The 25,056-nt window shown below is 36.0% G+C and overlaps 2 protein-coding genes across 8 annotated transcripts; one reads left to right on the top strand and one right to left on the bottom strand.

Annotated features, from left to right (window-relative positions):
* The first annotated feature begins 533 nt into the window (after positions 1-533).
* LOC112052394 (probable isoaspartyl peptidase/L-asparaginase GA20639) lies at positions 534-8,745 on the top strand. 2 transcript variants are annotated; one of them, XM_052886868.1, is made up of 8 exons: positions 534-569; positions 1,500-1,555; positions 2,151-2,350; positions 2,978-3,174; positions 3,246-3,359; positions 4,754-4,922; positions 7,975-8,076; positions 8,458-8,745. In XM_052886868.1, exons 1-8 carry the CDS (start codon positions 549-551, stop codon positions 8,625-8,627), a joined length of 1,029 nt encoding a protein of 342 aa, XP_052742828.1. In that variant the 5' UTR covers positions 534-548; the 3' UTR covers positions 8,628-8,745. The 2 variants fall into 2 exon arrangements, with proteins under 2 accessions (XP_052742828.1, XP_052742832.1); XM_052886872.1 differs by lacking the exon at positions 7,975-8,076.
* Positions 7,796-23,566, bottom strand: LOC112052388 (piggyBac transposable element-derived protein 4-like). Of its 6 annotated transcripts, none has more exons than XM_024091430.2 (8): positions 23,413-23,552; positions 20,140-20,349; positions 18,137-18,223; positions 17,166-17,258; positions 16,597-16,677; positions 15,373-15,471; positions 15,164-15,303; positions 7,796-15,077 (listed from the first exon to the last, which is right to left on the bottom strand). In XM_024091430.2, the coding sequence occupies exons 1-8, from the start codon at positions 23,418-23,420 to the stop codon at positions 13,444-13,446; spliced, it is 2,352 nt and encodes a 783-aa protein (XP_023947198.2). In that variant the 5' UTR covers positions 23,421-23,552; the 3' UTR covers positions 7,796-13,443. The 6 variants fall into 6 exon arrangements, with proteins under 6 accessions (XP_023947198.2, XP_052742745.1, XP_023947200.2 ...); XM_052886785.1 differs by lacking the exon at positions 23,413-23,552 and adding an exon at positions 23,149-23,406; XM_024091432.2 differs by lacking the exon at positions 20,140-20,349 and having other exon boundaries at positions 23,413-23,566.
* Positions 23,567-25,056: the final 1,490 nt, after the last annotated feature.

The following is a 25,056-nucleotide window of genomic DNA, read 5'->3' as shown; positions in this document are numbered from 1 at the left end:
TTCATAATTTACAAAATGCAGCCTAAATAAAATGCAATAGAGGTTAAATTACATCTGACTCTTATCTCGTTCTTGTTATGTTCTCTGTCAGTGTCAACTATCAAATGTCAACTGTCAACATCAACAAGTAAAGGATGTTGGCAATTGTCTATTGTCAAAGTAACGTTTTGATCGCTGGTTCTTAGATAGCTGTCTTTTGTATGGGAAAAATTAGAAAATAATATAAAATAATTATATTGACGTTCTGTGCTGTTCTAAATTACAAATAAATTGAACTTAAGAGAATCTTAAAAATTAAAATTTAATAGCTATAACCATCGTAAAAAATAATAGGTATTAAATATTTCATAACAAGTCTATATTTGAATACAAGATTGAAAAGTAAAAACATCATTAAAGCGAGAACCCAGAGCCGTAAAACGTGAAACAAAAAAGAAAAGTGTAAAATTAAAAAAAAAGTTGTGTCAAATATTTTTTTATTTGGTAAGTTTATACAAGGTTATAATATTTTTGGAACAAAAATTTTTTGATTGCTCGTATCTTTATCTATGGTAGATTTATTACTAGAGGTAACGGTCTTCGACCATTAATAACGGTTTATCGGACATGAATTAATTATTAAAGTCATCAAAGAACTATTTCTAATCCACAAATTCCACTTAGCATGAATTTAATGTAGATTTACAATATTATTAAACTCACTCCGTTAGAGTACTTACTATAAGTGTTCTGTGTCCATAACATGTATAATCGGTTTACTGGTTTTCACGATGTGTGTAGCCATTAGCCAAAACTTAAAGTTCGGTGATATACGATACTGAGTTCGGTCGCTTTTAGTGTAGAAAGACTTCGCTTCGTTGTGGCGAACAATTTTTAAGCACTATGAATATAATTACCTAACCCTACTGAGCTATTTGAGCCGTGAAAGCCCAGTGGATATGACCTCTGTCGTCGATTCCGGAGGGTGTGGGTTCGAATCCGGTCCGGGGCGTGCACCTCCAACTTTTCAGTGTTGTGCATTTTAAGAAATTAAATATCACGTGTCTCTAACGGTGAAAGAAAACATCGTGAGGAAACCTGCATACCAGATAATTTTCTTAATTCTCTGTGTGTGTGTAGTTTGCCAATCCGCATTGGGCCAGCGTGGTGGACTATTGGCCTAACCCCTCTCATTCTGAGAGGAGACTGGAGGTCAGCAGTGAGCCGAATATTGGTTGATAACGAACGAACTGATCTATTTATTTGCGTAACCCTTTTCACATAAATAGCAGAGATAAAGAAAATACTACATACTTGACTTTATCTAGATTAAGAAGATATTTTTTTTCTCACATCACAAGCGATTTAAGAGGATGAGATAGGATAAGATAAGTGTAACTGCATTGTACCTATATAATTTGGCACTCGAAGCGATATTGAGCCTTGTTCCATTACTAAGTTACCTATTTGTTATAAATAAGTTGGTACCTATACCTACCTAGTTTATTGTAATTGCACAGCTGTTTAGGCAAAACATGTATTTTGTTACACTTTGGACAGCACTATTACTGATAAAGTAAGTGGCAGAACTTTTATTAATAATTAAAAAAAAATATACTACCCGATTTTTTTTCAGTTTTTGTGTATTATATAAAGCAATAATTTTATCACAAAGGATTGATGTTACAGTCCGTTTGGCTTTTTATGAAATATCACGCAATCTACTTACAGTAGATCTTATTAAAAAAAATTCCAACACTCCAAATTACCTTCCAAAAACAAAAACTAATATTTCAACGATCTTACGATTTTTTTGTTTTTGAGATTTCGCTATAGGTATCTGACGGTCCAATTCTCTGGATCTACAGAACCGATTTTGAAAATTATTTTACCACAGAACTGTATTTTAATCCCCGTACACTTATGGGAACGGGAACTAGGCGGGTGAAACCGCGGGGCGTCGGTTATTAGTTTAATGAACTGAAATAGTAGGTAAATAAGAGCCTGATCAAACAAAAAAGATAACATACAATTTACCTACTTGCGTATCTGCGTCTACTTTTAGTAAGAACGTAGGTAAATTGAATTTCAAAGCAGAAAACGTTTCGTTAAATTAGAACTAACGTAATTTATCTGAAGATTTCGCAAAACGTGACAAATATTTTTTACAGTGGATACTTTGCCATGGAGCCAGTAATAATAGTCCACGGTGGAGCTGGTGACATTCCTCAGAGTCGTGTGAAAGGAAAATTTGATGGAGTGAAAGTTGCAGTCATTGCTGGTCATAAAGTATTGTTGCAAGGTGGGAGTGCTTTAGATGCTGTTGAGGCTGCTGTTGTGTCTATGGAAGAAGATGAAAACTTCAATGCTGGTAAATATCTCATACGATTGAGAATTAATTACAATAATCATAAAGTTTATGCAATTTAGCATTATTTTAAACCAGAAAAACACTAAAGCTTCAATTAGGATATGCATCATCACAAGCACTCTTTAGCTGTCCGAGTTTTGTATAATAGAGAAGTACTTTTTTCGCAAAATTACGAAATAAACCTCATTTCTTTAGTACACAATAGTTAAGGTACAGTTTACTCAACAATTTGTAAGCATGCTATTTTTGATCATGTAACAGTAGACGTCACAATAACAAATCCTATAAACAAACGGAGCATTTGACATAATTTTAATTATTGAAAAATTAGTTTGACGTCTATGTCAAGTAACATTGTGACGTCACAAAATGGACAGCAGCGTTTTTGAAGTTTGAAATTTTTTTTATTACATGATTCTCAAAATAAGTTCTACGTTCAATAAAAGATATCGATATATTTCTGATCCATATTCCACGCAATATTAATTTCCAACACGAAATTAATATTGCGTAGATATGAGTTTACTCAAAAAACAAATATTTTTACTGGTCAGATTATAAATTCTAAAGGACCTTTTACATTAGGTAATCTTTTAAATTATATATTTAAGTAAGTTTTTATTGCAGGCTATGGGTCCGTCTTAAATCTTCGTGGTGAAGTAGCGATGGAAGCAAGCATAATGCGTGGAGAAGATCTGAACTCTGGCGCAGTAACACTAGTCAAAGAGTTTCGCAATCCTATTAGTATCGCCCATAAAGTTCTTACTGATTCTCCACATTCATTTTTAGGTGGAGAAGGTGCTAAATTGTTTGCATTGGAAAAGGTACTTAAGTTCAAAACCAACGATTGGATTTTTCATGTTTTGTTTTATATTTACCGTTGCTTTCAATACAGGGCTTTTCGACAGTTCCACCAGAGAGTTTGATATCAGAGAATGCAAAAAATGCTCTGGAAGAATTTTTACAACACGGTGAATTCGGAAGAACAGAAATTGGTGTGAAGAATGAGGTAGGTAATTTTTGGTTTTAATTTTTTTTTCGCTTTGACGAATAAAATAAAATGTTTAACCAAGTTTAGCCATTGGTTGTTAACATTTTGATTTCAAAGTGATCGTAACACTTTAATAGTCATTTTAAACAATAACTCCTAGGACTTCGGAGTACTTTAGTATTTTAGTAGTCACAGAAAACATATGTACAAGAACTTTTGGGCGGTAAATCAAAAAATTGTTTAATTGTTGTTGTTCTAAAATACTAAAGTAGTCTGTACGGCCTATTAGGGCTATTACTAATTAGGCTGAATGCTGATATGGGCACTCAAACTGTACAATGTAACTAAAACGCCGCCCAAAGACGGTCATACACAGACGAATACAGCATGACCTGCAGGGCGTTTTACCACAAAATTGCTATAATCTTTAAATTAATAAGAATTCAAAAATTTATAAGTTTGGATAACCAAATTCACTAATAATAACTACTTATAAATTGCAACTAAAAAAAGTGTAATTATTACTTATTAGAGAATATTTCATAAAACATAAAAAACATATAGCCGAACGTAGAACCTCCTCCTTCTTGGTAGTCGGTTAATTAATAAAAAATGTAATCAAATCAAATAATCTTTATTTATCTCTTTCCATTATTATTTATTGTATTAATAATTAATTCAATTGCCTGTTCAAAAGAAAAACAATAAAACTCAGCAGATTGTATCTACTATATATATTACAATAAACATCTTTATAATATTTTTTAGTACCGTAAAATCTTACATTCAACACTTACAATCAAAGTTACATTAAACCATTTTATTATTATTATCATCAGTTGACATTTCAAGACACAAATATGGTCATTATATACACAGTAGTTATAAAATACCTACCTATACCACCTTTGATCAGTGATAACACCACACACTGGGCACTACTTTACGACGTTAAAAAGATACATTCAATTTAACTACGGACTGATAACCGTGTCGTTTGTATTGAAATAGAATTGGTTTGGCTTTGATACATTTTTCACTACCCACATCCTTACGCGCCCAGCAGATGGAGTTGCAGATTTGATGGTCTGTGGCTAGCGTAAAAGACAACCCCGGATTAGCCCATAAAGATCTATAAGCTATTCAAATAAGCAAATGCTTTAATCATCCCGTATAGGGGGACACCAGGGCCAATCAAAAAAACGAGCATTTTATGTGGTTTTAGATTTACAATGATTAAAACGAATAGGTAGGTACATATTCTTCCTAAGGTACGTATCAACATTTATTTATAGTTTTTAGTAGGGGTCCACAGGGGAAGATTGCTTATGGCATCAGGGTCCTGAATTTGGCACTGGCTTAAAGATTTTTGGCACTGGTTTAAAGATTTTAAAGATTGTTTAAACTTCCAGGGTGGGGTAGGAACTGTGGGAGCTGTTGCAATTGATAAACATGGGCATATTGCTGTCGCTACAAGCACGGGAGGCATGAGCGGCAAAGCTGTCGGACGTATTGGCGATACACCTCTCATTGGTAGTGGGACTTATGCGGATGACAATGTTGGTGGCGTGTCTACTACAGGTTTGTTTATACCTCTTGATCTTTGATTTTAGACAGTAAGTACACTATAGTGCGACACAAAAGAGTAGAAAATAAAAGAGGGCGCTGTTTACTTGTTATCGTTCTTATGGTAACCCTGTGTTCTGTCTTCCAATTGTGACTGCAACTACCTTGATACTTGATATTAATAATTAAAATACTCTTTTATATCGCAATATACCTACCTACTATAAATAAACTTCAATATCATTCACACTATAATTCTATTTTTCAATAAAGTTTGATTATATCTTTTACATATACACAATTAATCATCAAATCAACGCTATCTTCTTCGGCTAACATATTAATTTTATACATAAACCACAGTTTAATAAAATATAGATATAATATATAGTTTAATCGCAGATTATACCAACACACCTATCATAAAATTACAGTGCAACCTTAATATAACGTACCTCAATATAACGACTTCCTCGATTTAACAAATTTTTCGTAATCCCCTTGAATTGTCCATAAGAGTCAATATAAAATATACCTTTACATTGCGAACATTCTTTGCGTACAACCTCTTTATAACGAATTTTCAACTATCAAGAAAAAGTATTCATACCTCTAATTAACGAATTTTGCCAACCCAAAACCTTTATATAAAGTTTCTACCAATAATATAACTCTTAATCTTATAATGTGATTCATGTCTCGACATGTTTCGAAACGCTTTTGTTTGTAAAGTAATCAGTGTTGTTTTGATGGAAAGTAATGTAAACACCTCTGCTCGTCACTATTGTTGAAGATTTAAGTTGAAATGGCTCAGAAACGTAAAAGGCGTTCCTTATCGGTCGCAGAAAAGCGAAACATCATTAATTATGTTGACCAAAATCCCATGACGAAAAAATTAGACATAGCTAATAAGTTCGGGATTCCTGCAAGTACATTGGCTACAGTTTTAAAATTTAAAGATAAGTTTTCTGAAGAAAGTGGTTTCAATGTAAACAGTAAAAGATTAAAATCATGTGAGTACAAAGACGTAGAGGAATGTGTGTTAAAGTGGTTAAAACAGTGCCGAGACAAAAAAATCCCAATCGGAGGCCCTATTCTTCAGGAAAAGGCTCAGCGGTTTGCAGTAGAATTGGGACATGAAGGGTTCCGTGCTAGCAACGGGTGGCTTCAAAATTTCAAAAAACGAAACGAGGTTGTTTTTCGAAAAATATGCGGTGAAAGTGGTAGTGTTAATGAACAAGTATGTGATGATTGGAAAGACAAACTGGCAGAGCTGACCACCGGATACGATCCCGAAGACATCTTTAACGCCGATGAAACTGGACTATTCTATAAATGTTTACCTGACAAAACCTTATCATTCAAAAGCGATAAATGTAATGGTGGGAAAAACAGTAAACTTCGCTTAACAGTACGGCTGGGAACAAATTGTACTGGGACTTACAAACTAAAGCCACTCATCATCGGAAAATATCAAAAACCGCGATGTTTTAAGAATGTCAATAATCTGCCAACAGATTACACGTCCAACCATAAGGCTTGGATGACCAGTGATGCTTTTTGCAATTGGCTTAAAAGTCTGGATAAAGAGATGAAGAAAAAAAACAAGAAAATTCTAATGTTCATCGATAATTGTACTGAACACGGAGAAATTCGTAACCTGAAAAATATAAAAATAAAGTACTTACCTCCAAATACTACTTCAAAACTACAACCACTGGATCAGGGCATCATCCAAAGCTTCAAAATGCATTATAGGAAGGAAGTTGTCAGACGATTTCTTGCTGATGTTGAACGTCAAACACCAACTACAATTGACGTTTTACAAGCCATGTGGATGATCGCCAAAGCTTGGAATTTAGTCACTGAAAAGACCATTGCAAACTGCTTCAAGAAAAGTGGGTTTAAAGTAACATGCGAAGATGAGGAGGACGATTTACCAGTCGCAGAACTTGCTAGGACCTGGCAAAGAGTTCAAGAAGAATTACACCTTCAAGAGAGTGACTTCGAAGACTTCGTTACCTTTGATAATGATTTAGCAATCTGTGGAGAACTTAACTGATGCTGACATCGTCACATCTGTGTTGCCAGTTACTGATGCAGAAGCGGATGAAGACGAGGAAGAAGAGGGTGAAATTGATGAGCATAACTTCACAATAAAAGATGCTTATAATGCTTTGAATACAATAAAATCTGTATTTCTCAAAAAGGGAGGTTTGAGTGACGATGTAGTGAAATCCATCACGAAATTAGATTGCGCTTTGGATGTCATAACTCATACCGGTGGTAAACAGACAACTATCAATGACTTTTTTTCTAATAAATGAAAAAAATTGAGATTAAGCTACTATGTATAACCACTTGTTAATTCTTTTTGATTATTAATGTAAGAAAAAAAATTTATTATTGTTTTTAAATACATAGCAAATACATTATAGTAATTTGATAAAAATGTGTTATCATTTATTAGTAGAAGTTGTTCGCTATAACAAGATAAGTACGTAATGTTGAGGTGAATAAAACTATTCTTTTACCTCTTTATAACGAATTTTAGACCAATCTAACCTCAACATAACAAACCTCAGTTCAACGAATTACTTGATATTACGAATATTTTCTTGTTCCCCTCCGATTTGTTATATCGAGGTTGCACTGTATAAGTAATTTTAAAAATTGTATTGGGAATTACTAAGTAAGTACATACACAAAACTATTATAATGACTTTTACAAAATTTTGTATACACATCACATTATCATATTATTTTAACAATATATTATAACATAGAAGAACATACATAATAACCTACTAACTAACTAACATTAAAAACTAACATTACCATGTGCTTAAGTGTGCATGTTTGTATGCGTGTGCGTGCATATTTATGTGGGAACCTGTCAATGTCATTACATAATTCCAAACAATAAATTAAATTATAATACGCTTTCAGAAAACGCAAAGACATACAAACATATATACAACATTATTTATCTTACAGTCTAAAACAATAATTATTATTTAAATTCAGTCTTTAAAATATTTACAAGTAAGTTTATTATTTGATACAGGTCATGGTGAATCCATCCTCAAATATTGCTTGGCACATAGCATTATTAAATTAATGGAAAATGGGTCAGACGCTAATACAGCTACTAAAGAAGCAGTTACTGGTAATTTTCTTTTAATAGTTTAGATAGAAGATAGATACTTTAGTTTCCACAAATAAAATATTTTTCTTCACATGTTTACTTTTAATAACCTAAAATAGATAATTTTGAAAATCCCCCAAATCAATATCAAATGATAAATATTATATACACGGGGTGGGGTGGGTGAATATTGAATTGAATACAAAAAAAAACTAATTTGTAATCGCTTCATCCGTTCGGCAGCTACTCGTATGCAGACAGACAGACAGACAGACAGACACGTCAAACGAAGAAATGTATGAATGTATGGATATATAAAAGGTTCGAACGGCGCGAATCGGGTTGTATGAACTCTTCGCCGCTGCTAGGTACCACAAAAATATTACATTTATTTTGTTGCAGGAATGACCAATCGTCTAAACAATACGGCAGGTGCAATTACTTTATCCAAAAATGGAGATGTTGGCATATACTTCAGCTCAACCAGGATGTCTTGGGCTTATATTAAGGAAAACAAATTGTTTTATGGAATAGAACATAATGAAGTCATAGCAGATGATTATGCTCCTTAATATTTTTTGACTATATTACGTATTTACTTAAAATGTTTTAAATCGGGTTAAAATTTTAACCTAATCGGATTTAAATGCTTAAATTTATTTTAAATAAATTAACTGTTATTAATTTCTATTACTTATTTTATTTTAGGAGCTATTTACAGTAGATAGACCCAAATATAAACATATAAAATATATATCCAGTCTTGGAAATGGACCTATGGACCCACAAAACACCCATTCATGGACGCTGTTCTTCACCGGTACCTACCTATACTACTCGAAACCATTCAGGGACTGATTGATGCAAACCACCAATGCAAATATAAGCCATATGATAGAAAAAAAGAATATCATAGAAGTAACAAGTCAATAATAGGGATGATGACAGTTTTTTAAATCTATAATATAAAAATGAATCGCAAAATGTGTTGGTAAGCGCATAACTCAACAACGCCTGGACCAATTTGGCCAAATCTTTTTTTAAAATGTTCGTTGAAGTTCAAGGATGGATAGTTGAAAGTTTACATCGAGTTTCACGCGGACGAAGTCGCGGGCATCCGCTAGTTGTATATAAATTAGGAGTAAGCTAATAGTAAAGCAATTTTATAAAAGTAACAGGGTATCTGCGATCATTACTTTCAGATTTATAGGGTCAGATTTGCGGATTCTGCCAAGGACTCCTGAAAAACGCCCCATACAAAATGGTACGATTTAATGACGTCGTAGGTCCATAATGATCGTTAGATTTGTATGGGCCGTTAAACAAAATTACTATTATCCTTGTTATTTGTGCGTATAATTTTATAGTTTATTGCATGTATCATAAAAATCAATATATTCAAACCTAGTATCATCCCTATTAAAAAAAAATAAAAAACCCGACTTCTGCTCGCATCAATTATTACGCGTATTTTGTACAGCTATTAATAAATAACGTTTTCCAAAATGTAGGGTTTTTAATATGGCCATGGTATACCATTTTGAAATTCTTTTGATGCTTATTTTTGATACCCATATCGCAATATTAAAAAAAAAAAAAATTCACCTCTTCATCTCACAGTCATCGTGTTGGTTTTTTTAACTTCACCTATTATTTATTAAAACAAATCTAACGATATCTTATGGCCTTCGCTTGGGCGCTCCGTGTGTTTCTCCGCATCGCTGTATCTGTGGAGAGCTAGTCGATAAACTTGGACACCACGGTCTTTCATGCAGTAGGAGCACTGGCCGTATTCCGCGGCACGCTAGTCTCAACGACATCATCCGTCGTGCTCTTGTCACCGCAAGTGTGCCTGCCGTTTTAGAACCTAACGGTTTAGCGCGCGACGATGGCAAGAGACCGGACGGCATGTCATTGATGCCATGGAAGATGGGTAGGCCTTTGGTGTGCGTTGTCACTCTTGCGCTTTCACACCTTCCTGGCACGATGGGATGTGCGCTGCTGCTGCATCAGCAGAGACCCTCAAGCGGCGCAAATACAGCAATCTCGTCGGAGATTATGTATTTAAGCCGCTTGCGGTCGTAACGCTAAGTTCGTGGAGTCCGAGTACTCGCTTTCTTTTTAAAGAAATCGCAAAGCGATTAATCGACGCCTCCCGTAACGTAAGGCTGGCCTATATTTAGGTCAGAGAATCAATATTGCCATAGAACGTGGCAATACTGCCAGCCTTCTGGGCACTTTACCAATGATCATCGATTCGGATGAATTCTACGACGCCTAAGTCTGTAGATATAATTTTATATTTCCTTTTATTCTATTTTTATATTATGTTTAGGTTAGGTTAGTTACTAGTAATTTAAATATTTAAATTTAAATATTTATGTATTTAGTTGTACATGTATAATTGTAAAAGCGTACTTGAAATAAAAAAAAGAAAGGAAACGAACAAATAAACGATATCTTAATTACGCAAATCCGTTCAGCGGTTTGGAAGATATGAGGTAATAAAGAATATTACATACATACATACGAGGCACGTCGAGAAACTAAGTGTACTGGTGGTCTCACAGCTGTAGGGAAAGCTCTTTTGACATATTAGCAACACTGCCGCGTAGCCCATCTCCTTTTCAAAACAAGACCGATCCGAGGTCTGTGTGTTGAAAACTCTTGACGCAGGAGCATCTCTCGCGTAAAATGTTGATCTCTGTCGTATCTCCCGCCAAGTAAAATTCGCGTCGTCATTCTCTATCTCTTCCGAGGGGAAAAGCTCCGGTTGAAATTTATAATGAGGTAAACTGTTTACGATAATACAGCTATGAATCGTACAAGTGTGTACAAGTGGTGTCGCGAGTTTATGGCCGTACTTCCGTTCATGACCGCACCGGAAGATCTTCAATTGTGTCTACCTTGTGGAAAAAATCGAGATTGCGGTCTGTAACGATCGCAGATTGACGTTAGATGACGTTTCTGCGATGTTTCCGTAAATCTCCTGATACACGAAACAATCACAGAAACTCTCGGATGTCGGAAATTGTTTGCGAGGTGGGTCCCAAAACAGCTGACAGAACAGCACAAGTTGAATAGAGTGTAGCGCTCCAAAAAGTTTTTGGAACGTTACGAACTCGAAGGCGATGATTTTTTTCTACTCTATTGTTATAGGAGACGAAACTTTCTTTCGAAGGGTTTTCTTCACTTCCCTTAAGGTGCACATGGATGGGAACAAACGGGCGAGGAAGTCTCTTTTCGTTTTTTGTTTAAAAGTGGAAAAGTGGGCGAAAGAGCTGGCTGGAGATTTCTTTGAAGTAGGCATCAAAAAATTGATCCCAAGGCTTACTACTTGAATCGAGAGGGATGGTGACTATGTCGATATAACTTACATATGTACAAGTGTAACAAAGTATGTTTTGTTTTAATAAATTTTTTTTGAACCCTACATAATTTGGGCGCGAAAAACATAACCCTTCTTGCAGTTGGGTAAAAAAAAATTAAGTTCCGACACTTGTCCTTTACTGGAGGATATTTGTTTTAGTTTGAACCAGTTAAGGACATTGGTTTCCAACAACAACCGTTGCATTTGATGAATGCAATCATCAGGGTTTTCAACTCAAATATCATACAACATAGTCAGCTACAGAACCACAAGAAAACGATTAAAGTTACAGGCCACCAGCTTTGACTTATTGACTTATTGTCTAGTTAAAAAATAATATTATTAATATTGCGGTTAAATATTCGTACTATTAGAAATGTTCTTAAAGGTGTCAAAAGACTGAGTTACAAAAGTTGCAACTGGGTCGTCTTTATAACAATTATCAATTGAGACAGTACTAGTATTTGTAATTGTACTGTTATCAATAGGAAATTTAGAACTATGTATAATTACAAAATGTAATTATTTCAATAGACTATATTACAACACTTACAACTGAATCTTTTAAGTTGAATGCCAACAGAATCATTAAGATGCTTTTAGTGCCAACAACTTGTCACACAAGTTTTGACCTGGTGGCCGAAACTGTAACTAACGCAATAAGTAAACGAACGTCGCGAATAAATACATTCGCATAAGCCGTATCCTCATCAAAAAATACGGGCCGAACCATTGACCTGACCTTGGTCACATACACTAGGTATACTACACTACACACTACACGCACTACGCATACAATACTCACTAATCGCTCACACATTTAACTACACTTAATTTTACTATTTTCTCTGGTACAAGTGGTAGAGGAAACAAATCGAGCAGGTCCCAAGACTTGTGACAAGGGAGTAGGTTTAAAAGTACCTTACATTTTAAAATGCATACACTCACCTTACCTGCCGGACATGTTCTCCATACCCACAGTAAAAAAATTAAGATCAATAATTACACGAAACATTATCGGACGCGACGAGCAACGTGACGATTTCACGCTGCTCAACAAAGAATTTAACATATGTTACAACCTAAGTTACCAATCACACTCTTTTTCTTAAAATCACTACTTAACTTCTAAATCACTATCACCATTTATCTATGCTTCAAAAATGGAAAACAACTATCTATTTTGAAAAAGCGATTACTACTAAACTGGCAAGCAACCTGATCTATCGAAAGATCATACGATCGTCTGCTATTGGACCAGAGTCACGTGATGGTCTCCTATTGGTCAGACGCCGTCACGGTTGACAGTTTGGTAGCAGTAGTTAATTATTAAATCAGTAAATAATTAAAACCCGATTACACGAAAACTTGATTCTAAAATGATCAAAATAAACGTAGATTTAGCTGACCGACAGACAGCAAAATCTCAACATTGAACTTAAAGAGTCTATTTTCTAGTGCTGCCATCCTTAATCATTACTTGAGAGACATCATTAATGACATTACGATAGGACATTATTTTGATTGCAAAATCACAAGATTATTAGATAATAATTCGAATCGTAATAACCAAAGAGTAAGATTAATACAATTATTAGGTTTGAGATTAATGATTTTGTAGAGCCACGTCTCTGCGGCGACCATATACAACACAAAAGAATATGTAAAATATTCTTACATATTGGAGGTGAAAAGAGCAAAGAATTTTGAATTCCTCACAAGGCTTACGATTCTAATTTAGAATCAACATAATTCAATTATTCAACAATTCCTGAGCTTTGTGAGGGATTCAAACTCGGCGCTTGCGACAAAAGCGAACTTACAACTAGAAAATTTTAATCACAAATAAAAAAAAATACAATTACATAAAATTATGAATGCCATATTGCCACATTTGAACATAATTAACACAATTTGTACACAAAGACGGTATTCGCAGCAAAACCGAACTTGAACAATTACATAATATGAAACTTGAAAATTTAAGTTAATTAATAAAAAAAAACAATTAGATAAAGTTAGGAATGGATAATGAGAAAACATGGATGCATACATACGGATTTGGTGCAACCCACACAGAACGTGCGCACTAGTTTTTTACAGTTCACGCAGGTGCGCCGCAGGCGTTGGTTCTTCCTACTAGGCAACTGGCCTAATCGGTGACTGACGTCGACTTTTTTGTTTCGCGCAGGTGCATTCAAAATCGGCAAAGGGGTACAGTGCTTTGCGAGAATGGCATTTACAAGATTCATACGGAAATTCCGATGACTCAGTCTAGAAGTGTGATGATGTATGATATAAGCGTTCAATACGGAGACGTTGAGAAGTCTCTTAAAAAGTTTTTTATACCACACCCTTGTCCGCTTTCGCTCCACCGGATACATGGACAGGAGCTGATCTTTTTTATCCACCCCGCCCATCATGATATTGTAATCCAATATCAGTATGGGTTTGGTGGACCCTTGGACTGTGTTTTGACCGTTGCCATGGTATGTAGAGATCATGCCCACCTTATTCATGTCTCTCCATACCATGACATCGACGTCCCCTGCGGTGAGACCAGTGATCTCCCCTAGGCGCATGTCCTGCTTGCTGAGGATGTTCAGGGCCTGCGGGACGAACTTGCGATCTGTCCGCAGGGTTCCCGCACAGTCAAAGCCTAAAAGCTTGAGCTGTCGAGCCAGACACGGGGATTGATAAAAACTATCCATCCACAGCGTGTAGCCCTTGTGCTCCAAGCCTTCGATCAACTTCAAGACCAAGGCTGTTGTAGAGGCCGGCTTATGATTTCTTTTATGAGCGTGAACCTCAAACCGCCATAGGTAACCGGTTTGAGATTCACATATCTCATACGTTTTGATACCGCGATGAGCAGCTTTATTGGGAATAATCTGGCTGATTTCCAGCGAGCCTTTCCACTTCAAGAGACTCTCGTCAACAGCAATGTTCTGCCGCAGAGTGTACATTTTCTGAAATTTATTATTCAAATGTGACAATATTGGCTGTATTTTAAATAGTCTGGCCTCGGAGTGGTCCAGGTCTAGCGCACACATGCTATTGTCATTAAAGTGTAAGCATTTACTAAGGATTAGAAAGCGGTCGGTGGTCATGTGTGCACTAAAACCTGGAGTATAAAATACGTCAGGGGTGGAACTCCAGTATTCTTCGATCCTCGACTTACCTACAACACCCATCGCCAGAACGAGGCCGAAATAAGTATATAATTCGTCGGGAGTGGTATCATACCACTGACATATGCGGCTATTGGGGCGCAGAGTGTTGTTTTCGATCATCTTGGCTGCCACCTCCTGAGCATATTTATTTGTTTCCCACGCAATGTGCTCCATTATTTGCCGATCCCATATTTCAATGAAAATATCATATGGGTCGGCACCTGGATTTGTCGGACCTACATTATTTACAGAGAACGTTTCCCGCCTCGAGTTTGGGGGAATCGGAGGATTTGGAAACGGTCTCCAGTTGAACTCATAGAGATCCAGAGGATCTTTGAGGAGTCCGACGGCTGGCCATGTATCAGGAACGGGCTCTGAGTCATCCAAAGGTGTCTCCATCATGCTCCGGAACACCCTCGGTAATACTGGAACCGCAATTTCATTTTCGTCATCGCTCTCCCCTGTATCATCGTCGCTTCCTGTCACAAATCATGGATTGGTTTTAAATCTGCCAGAAAATACGCATTTCGCCGAGGCCCATGACCCCAAAATAGCAACAACTAACCATAGAAGGTGAAGTAGCCGCTTTCCTCATCTAGCAATCGCCGAGAGCGACGAGTGTGTGGTTGCCGTGAAGATGGATGCTTCAATGGAGACGCGGATATTGAGCTCGAATTCGACTCAAAATCCACATATTCCACAAACCTGGAACAAAAGTAGGAAGCGCTGCAGACACGTGAACTTATTGTTTGGTAACTAGCATTAACTACTTACACTACGGGCGGAGGAGACGTCGGTGGCTCCGGTGGTGGTGCATCCAATAACGATGGTGAGGAAGGTGGTGATCGTGGCCGTGGTGTTGCGGGTTCTGATCTAAATTTTATAACAAAAATTAAAACTTGCTAAACAATATTATAATTCACTAGCAGAAGCCAAAAAAAAAAGAAGTCTTGCTGTTTTTTTGGCCATAAATTAGGACAATTAATAAAAAGTCATGAAGCAAATTTTGAAAGAAATCTATTTTTGCCTAAACAGTTAAATTTCTTGTTACAGGCAATAAAGAAAAGTATTGTTTTTTATAAAGTTAATAAAATAGTCTCGTATTAAAGTCATAATCGGTAAAGCTGCATGTGCATTTTTAGATTTAATGATATTTGAAAGTGATTTTCGCAGAGGTGCGATTTTTCGACGCCGAGTTTTTATGTTATTTGTGTTGTTTAAGGTTGAGAACTAACAAAAATAATATTATTTAATATTAACTATTTAGTAGATCCTCAAAATTGAACTTGGCAGCCTTCACCGAACAATCTCTTTCATGCCCTCTCCATCTCGACACTGGCGAGATAAACTGTGCTTGGTTGGCACAAATGAAAGTCATAAAGAAGAATTTAATTTAATTTAATTTAATTAGCGAAAAACGAATACGCATCAAAGAGAATACATACACTACGATCGATTTGAAAATAATGAAATCAGCTTATTTTCTCTGTTGGCGAATATTTTTTCGACTAAGATTCTAATGGAGAAATCTCGTAAGATTTACAAAATTTTTAGTAAATTTCTCATTTCCGTATCGTTCTGTAAAGTGGGCCCAATTTCCGACATCTCCTTTAATTACTATAAAAAATATTACAATGACTTATTCTTTAAAGATATATTATTGTACTGTCGTTAACGCGATATACGCTAACAATTCCGTCATACATAAGTTTTGCGTAACTTTAACTGTATTACGCAACGCACGCAACGGAAGTTCTCAAAAAGAAATTTGATTTCCCGTTTTTACTGCACTTTTCATTGGGACTCCGCTCCTATTGGTCATGGCGTGATGTTATATAGCCTATCACACTAACAAATAACGTGGCATGAAAATAATTTTGAAAATCGGTTTAGTAAATCCAGAAATGACCTCTACATTTACAACCTCACAATGTCACATTCACCCAAACTTTATTTTTCTATTACTAAACATAAACAATAATTTCGTAAGCAACTTACATTACGGACGACGATGGCCCCGGTGATGGTGCACCCGATAGCGATGGTGAGGGCGGCGGTGATAGCTTTGGGGGTTTTGATCTACATTTAAACAACAAGAAAAAGTTACAGTTCATTTCACTCTTGAAAGTTTCCTGCAATTCACGATTATAGTACGTATTAGAACGTTATACAGGCGACTTTCACCGTACCCATGCTATCTGAAAAACACTTTTAACCTACCTATATCCGCGAGTTGGTCTGTGAGACCGACAAAACACATTTTCAATCATATTTTTTTCCCTAGAAACACTGGCAAGTCTAGATTATTGCTAGCTGCCGGATATTATTGCTTACTTCGTTTTAGTGCACACTGCGCGTTTGTGCAAGGTCCACATGTGGGTGTATTTGGTACATATCGGTCTGTGTGACCGCCATGTATAGGTACAACTTTTTGTATCAGTATAAGGTTTTTTTAATATTTTTTTTAGTATTTGTGTTATTTTTACTATGCATTTTGGCAAGTTTTTTCATGTTATTGGTAATATTTGGTATCAAAATAAGTATAAAGCTTTTCGTAGGCAATTTACAGTACGGACAACGATGACCCCTGTGATGGTGCATCCGATAGCGATGATGAGGGAGGCGGTGCTTGTACCCGTGGTTGTTTTGCAGGTTTTGATCTACATTTAAACAACAAACAAAAGTTACAGTTCATTTCACTCTTGAAAGTTTGAGAACGTTATATCAGAACGTTTTACAGGCGATTGTCACCGTACCCATGATATCTGAAAAACACTAAAACAAAACATAAGTTTAACAGAGCAGTGATAGCTCAGTGGATATCTGCCATCGATTCGAAGGGCGTAGGTTTCAATTCAGTCCGGAGCACACACCTCTAACTTTTCAGTTATGTGCATTTTAAGAAATTAATTATCACGTGTCTCAAACTGAGAAGGAAAAACATCGTGAGGAAACCGGCATACCAGAGAATTTTCTTAATTCTTTGCGTCTGTCTGCCAATCCGCATTAGGCCAGCATGGTCGACTTTTTGGCTTAACTGAACACAAGAACACTCATTCTGATATGAGACGGCCTCCGTGGCGCAGTGATATGCGCGGTGGATTTACAAGATGGAGGTCCTGGGTTGAAATTTTCTTATTGGTCTAGGTCTGGCTGGTTGGAGGCTTCGGCCGTGGCTAGTTACCCTACCCTACCGGCAAAGACGTACCTACCGCCAACCGATTTGGCGTTGGGTGTAGATTTTCATCCTACTCCTAACAAGTTATCCCGCTTCCATCTTAGATTGCATCATCACTTACCATCAACTTGTAAAGAATATATATAAAAAAAAATAGCAGTGAGCCGAACATGGGTGACGACGATGAAGTTAAAAAAAAAAATAAGTATTTTTTTTTGAAACGAGTTTTTTTGACAAGCACTCTACCACCGGTTCGGAAGGCCTCCTGATCCCGCAATAATCTCGTTGCTCTTTTGAAAAAAATCATACCATCCATACATCATTATAACCAGAATATTATATTGAAACAGAACCACTTACGGTATAAATCTGCGCTGCTTTTTAGGATGCAGGGGAGTCTCGAGACCCTGGCCTTGCGGCATTTCCGAGATATCGCAGATCACAAGCCTAAAATTTATAACAATCTAATCATTTTTACGATATGAATTAAGTTATTAATAAAAAGGAAAGTTCAAATTTTGAAAAAGCTTTTAATTTAATTTTCTACATCACTACTCACTATAGAAGTATTTACTCATCAAGTTCTTTAGTAGGGAGCCCGAAGAGGGGATTTTTGCAGTTACTCGAGCGCAGCAGATGAACAGAAGGGAGTATACCTTGCACGTTGTTGATTACTTCAGAAATACTCAACCAGCACGTCAGATTATGATAAGGTAGGTAAGTTGATAGCTACAAGGTGAGCTTTTCGAAAATCCGACGATTTGAGCGTAACGTAACGTAACGTAAAGGAAACGGTCCCAAAGTTACAAAATAAAACCCTTATATTTTAGTTTTAATTACGAGCGCGATTAACTTATTTTGAAGGAAATAATCTCTTAATTAATCGCTAAAATTTTCTGACAATTTCAGTAAGCCAAGTAATAAAAAATTGCTTTTAAAGTCGGTAGTTTTTTTTTCCACCGCTAATAGCGAAAAAAATAAATAACCTTTTATTCTTCCAATGATTTAATGTACCAAATGCAATCGACCCCATGACGATTTAGTAACTGCAAATTTAGCATCCCGAGCTCCCCTACTATAACTTTTTTACTTGTATATCATGGCAGTCCCTAATATATTATGTAAAAATAAAAATACTTATATTACTGTAGCGCCCCTAGTGAGCTACGTACGGTGAAACTTATCTAAACGCTCACTAACAACCAGAAACCCATTAGTTATCTGGTGAGTTCAGGCCGCATCTAAAAACATGCACCAATCACGCCAATAGCGATAACCGCACCAAAATCGGTATAATAAAAACAAATTTTCACTGCAACGCCCCCTGGTTGTTGTTGTTGTCACCATAACATGCACAAATCAAACCTGAATCTATCACTAAAACCGCATCAAAATCGGTGTAGTAGTTTTGAAGTGGCGACATTTGGTTTGTACAAAGACAGACATTATCTCACTCCCAAACTGATATACCCTCACCGTACTACTTACCGTCGGGGGTATAAAAATAATCAGTAGGGTAGTTGACTCATCAAAAATATAAACAATTGTAGGAAATAGTAATCTGAGACGGATATGACGTCGCTCGATCTCGTATTGGCTCGTGCCAACGCTAGGTGGCGCGACTTGTTTCCGTAAAGAGTAGGGATTTAGAGAGGGGTAGCGATCGGTTATCGGGAACGACTTGAGATAGGCGGGGAGTGACTTGAGTGGTCGAGCCGTCCACATTTCTTGTTGTATAATTCTATTCTTTATGGGTTACTTGGGATGAACATAGAACATGTGTCCAAAAATTTATATATTTTTTTTTGTTATGCAAATAGGCTCGCGTTTGACCATGATCTAACCTGATGGTAAGTGTAGATACAGTCTAAGATGTGAATTCTCTAAATGGGATGGGAATCCTATTTACTCCTGTTTTGAAGATACCCAAGTTAATTTTCGGAGTAAATAATATTTCTTTTGTAAATAGATTTTAAAATGTGTCCCTTATACGCACCCTTATAATTATGACGTAGCCAAATTTTGAAATGCAAGGATAGATAAAGGCGTGTGTTACATGGATAGTCGGAATTATTTGAATTACTAACGGTCAGTTTCTTCATCGCAAGTAACAGTCAAAGTAACGTCATAAATAAAAAGTGACGGTCTTATTCACTGATAAATAAAGTCTTTTTTACTACTTACTACTTTTACTGTTACTTTACCTTTACATGAAGAAACTGGCTGTTAGTATAAAAACTTAAAAAGTTTTTATTTTTTAGTTAAAAAACTTTAGATATGCAGTTCGGTTCTTGTATGTGGACTCGTCAACACCTTAAAGTTATAGGAAATACTCCTCCTCATGTTTAAGCGAAAAGACTAACTCGTCAATAGTTCTCGGCCCTGGTCGCCTGGTACTAGTATTGACGCGACCTCCTCGTGTTCTACATCGCTTCCTAGGTCCTCCGCGACCGGCACCGACCACCGCATCCTCCACCAGTCCTGCCACCAGTGGCGATCTACTTGGGCCACGTGGACCTCGCACACGCACACCCGTACCACGTCGCAGATCGCACATAGGACGATTTATCCCACTTAGAAGCATAAAAAGATAAACATGCAAGATTTTAGCAAAGTAGCAATAAAACTGCAAATAAATAAAATACAAAGTATGCCCGACTAGTTTCGAACCCATATGGTCCATAACCCTTATAGTTTATCTACATGATACAAACGGTCAGTCTTCCAAATCTTTCAGTGCGGATCGTGCCGCGTTGCAAGAACCAGCTCATGACTAAGGGCCCTGTATGGGTTCTAAACTAGTCAGGCATATACCGACGTTGTATCACGTGAGTTTTAGCCATGTTTCATATTAAATTAATATGAATAATGCTCTTGATGGTTTTTATAAAATATAAAAAGTAAAGCTACACCAAAACCGGTATAGTAGTTTTTGTTTTACACAAACAAATGTTTAAAGCAGCGCCCCGTGGTAAGTTGTCACCAGAACACCTAAGAACATGCACCAATTGAACCTGAACCCATCAATGAAACCATCCGAATCAACAAAATGAAAACAGCGTTAAAATCGGACCAGTAGTTTTGAAGTACATGCTAACATTGGTTTGCACAAACAATTTCTCACCCTAAACGGATATACCAACTCTATACCATCTGGATAATATAAGTAAAACAATTCAAAAAATCCATCACCAAACCATTCAAAGATAGAAATGGAAGTCTGAAGTCTTATCCACACCTGATGATCATCAGAGCAAAGTAAAAAAAAATGGCAGTTTAAACTAAATCTTAACTCTATGTGGAATGTTTATCAACAAACAAATTTGAAAATAGGCAAAAAGAAGGCAGGCAAATATAGGCAGATAATGCTTGTTACATGCAACTTACGTTTTGGAGCAGCTAGGGGGTTGAAGAATGCAAATCCTTATGATTTTATACTTATTTAATAAGAAATTTTGCAATATATTATATTGCAAAATTAATATAAAATCATTATTACAAAATTATATTAAGTATAACTAAAACTAAAGTGTGAACCAAGATCGGAGACAGATCATAAATCATAAATTATAATTAAGATCAGCAATCAATCTGTTACATTTTATAATTAAAACCTACACCTAACCTATACCTAAATGACTACCAATCGGCGATCAACCAAGTAATGATCATTGCTAGCTCCTAACTTTAAAAAACTTTTACCATTATTTTTAATGTGTTTGTTATTAAACATTCCACTTCGACTTTGGATTCAGTATTGGTTCAAGATCCCAGAGCGATCTGACATAACTTATTTACGTTAAGATTAACCTCCATGTTTTTGGTTGCAGAGTAGCCTCATAAGTGCTTTGAATACCTGCATGAGACTTGCTCTGTGGCACCTGGGCAGTTACCTTTTTTAAATAAAAGAAATGAACTCAACACTTAACAACAAATTCAGAAATATGAGAGACAAAAACAAAGTTAATTCCATCAGTGATCAGTTGGATTTATATGGTCAGAGGTAACTCCATTTTGTAACTGTGTGGTCATTGCTGTACAACTCTTTATGCCTTATTATGCATAATAAGGAATTTGGCAAGACTATTTGTGTGCTCTTGCTTTTTGTTATTTGTTATTTCTTCTTTGACTGTAGGTAGGTATTCATGCAACTGCTGTTTTGGTGAACCAGGGCGCTTTTAGTATTATGCAGGATACTAGGTTCTGGTAACTCTGGAGTATTTTGATATTGGAATGACTGACTGTCCTCCACAGCTTTAAGCAACACATCCATATTGGATTTAGAACACTTGAGTCTTCAGCGAACTATGCAGTGAGGATATCTGGTATATCAGGTTGATTTAAACTAGTAGTAACTGTTTAAATTTTAAGTTGTTAATTGAACATAATCCCAAAATACAGAGTATTGATAGACAGACAAAGTGATCTTATAAGGGTTAATTTTTTTCCTTTTGAGGTAAGAAACCCTAAAAATTGCAAACAAATTATTGAAAAATTAAAAAAAAAAAAAAATTACTAACAACCAACCAATTTTACTCCAAAACACAATGGGTGGATGTTAGAAAAAAACCAGTATCATTTTAATTGGTTCATTGGTAGGATGGGAGGCGCATGTAAAGGTGAGCACAGAGTGATGCCCTGCTGCTTAAAATCTTGTAAAATGTTCCAAAACATCATGAAATCTGCTCCCGACTACACCTGCCCGTGTCACAGAGCAACTTTTCACAACATGCACATCAAAAGTATTCAAAATGGATGAGACGCTGTGAACATGTTATGGCAGATTGGTCTGGATCTGGGATCTTGATTATTATTCTAACTCTATAAATATTTTTTTTTCTCTCATTCACTCATGTTCTTGTATTTAAAATATTAACAGTGTTGTCAAAACGCTAAATATAATACATATCACTTTAATAATTCAACCCCTCCCCTGCTGCTGCATTTGATGTCCCAAGCAACCGGTGGGCAAGGCTCCAGAGTGAGGAACCTTCTCACAATATGCTCCGTCTCAAGAATCACTGCCTTCTGTATACGACCCTTGATCCAGTACCAGTAGTTAAGCAAAAGCTTATTTTTATGTTGGTGAAAGCTTTAGAAAGTTAGTGCTTAATTTGGACGCCTCTGTTGACCAAGCTTAATAGGCAATAGCAACAGTTTGACATTATTATTGCAATTTGCATTTGCAACGTAAATAAATAAATAGAATATATTATACACGGAGGCCCGTGGCGCAGTGGATTTACTAGACGGAGGTCCTGGGTTCGATCCCCGGCTGGGCCGATTAAGGTTTTCTTAATTGGTCCAGGTCTGGCTGGTGAGAGGCTTCGGCCGTGGCTTAATTAGTTACCACCTTAACGACAAAGACGTACCGCCAAGCGATTCGGCGTTCCTGTACGATGTCGTGTAGAAACTGAAAGGAGTGTGGATTTCATCCTACTCTTAACAAGTTAGCCCGCTTCCATCTTAGATTGCATCATCTTACTTACCATCAGGTGGGATTGTAGACTATGGCTAACTTGTAGAGAATAAAAAAAAAATAGCAAACGATGTTTGTTGAAACTTGAAATAATTATTTTGCTCTAAAATCGTTATCAAATGCATAAACTATGAATTAAAATCTGTTTAATACGTACCCATCCATGACAGAATGATGTAACTAAAACTTTTTCTCTTTTTGTTAATTTTAAAATTAAATAATTGGACACGATAGAAGTAAAACGAATAACATTAACCACAAACAAACGTAAAATAAAGCTAATTAACTATTAGCAGTTACCACAGATAACATATGATAGTAAACGGCAAAAGCACAGATTAATAGATACTACGTACTTCGACCATTAATAACAGGACATCCCTCGCTGGCCGTTACCATTTTGGCAAAGAACAAAAATCAATGATCTAACGCGTTTATAAAAACTGTTGCTATAGAAGCGATGTTTCATTGTTTTAATCGTTATCGTCGTGTAAAGAGCTCCTTAAAAATGACGGTTTATGTAGTTGAACATAGAATTATTAGGTACTTGTACCGAATCGTAAATCTATGTAGTTGAATGGCATAAAAAACGGCCAAAAACTTGTAGTTTAGTAGAAGATGGAGGATAACGTTACATTTGTAAGTATTTCTACCATAATTTTATCTATCATAAATTTGAAATAAAAAAATTCTTTAAAAAAAACGATTCTTTTGACGGAACAGCAAAAAATCGATCTAAATCGAGTAATCGAACATTTTGTGTTTATTCTGTGGATAATCTAAGCGATGTGTTGCATAATCTGTGTAAAAATTACGCGTGTGTGTATTGCGAGTCAAATATGTAGTTGTGTGTAGTGTATGGACACAGAATATATTTTAAATGTTTTCGATGTGTGAGTTTACCTCGTCCCCCTCAAAAAACGACAAACTTTTTTCTTGGTGAATTTGGGTGCGAAACAGGTCCATAGTCTAAATAGTCCAAGACTACGTATAAAAGCACTGTATTGTAATATCTACGAGTAAAAGTAAAAGTAAGTCAACGTAACCTCATAGAGTAGGATAAATAATTATCAAGGCACATACTTACTCAGGAGATAGTTATCATTTAATTTATTCTACGTATACGAAAATGTTGGACATAGCATCGATATTATTTCCGCATTATGTATTGGAGATTTTTACTTTCATTTTATAATTCATCGAGGTTTAAGTAAAACGTTTACTTTTAAAATATTTGAAAAAACCATTTGAGAAAATAAAAAAAAGATAAAAATGTTTTTTCTTATGTTACCCGGGATCGAAATTACGATTATTATATCGTACCTTGGAAACAAACATCACTAACCCAAATGATTGTGTACAATGTACTTAATCGTTGAATTTAATGTAAAGTCCCTTTGAAAGAAGTCTCCCAGACGTGGCGCTAATGTCCTAAATGGCACTCTTTGTCATTTGGTAATGACAGTCTATCATTTTTTGGAAGGCGCTGTCAATTTAAGTTCCGGTTTTAATGTCCAAAAGTCTTTGTACTGAAGTTTCTTAGACCATTAATAACAGGACTTGCCTCGCTAAATTTCCTCGTTTTAAATAACAAAAAAATACTTGATACTGGCTCAATCGCTCAACGCGCGGAGCCATAGGACCAAGAGAAGAAGAAGGGGCCGAGCCTTCAGTACAAAGTCTTTTGAACATATAATATACAGATGGAACGTACGGAACACGACGGTGTCGTACAAGTCACAAATACGAAGTTCATAAACGAATACATTCTCGAGTCATTAAGAAACGAAGCGTCACATCA

Source organism: Bicyclus anynana, chromosome 2, assembly GCF_947172395.1.
Source record: "Bicyclus anynana chromosome 2, ilBicAnyn1.1, whole genome shotgun sequence".
Lineage (NCBI taxonomy): Eukaryota > Metazoa > Arthropoda > Insecta > Lepidoptera > Nymphalidae > Bicyclus > Bicyclus anynana.
This window is presented reverse-complemented; position numbering and strand designations above follow the sequence as displayed.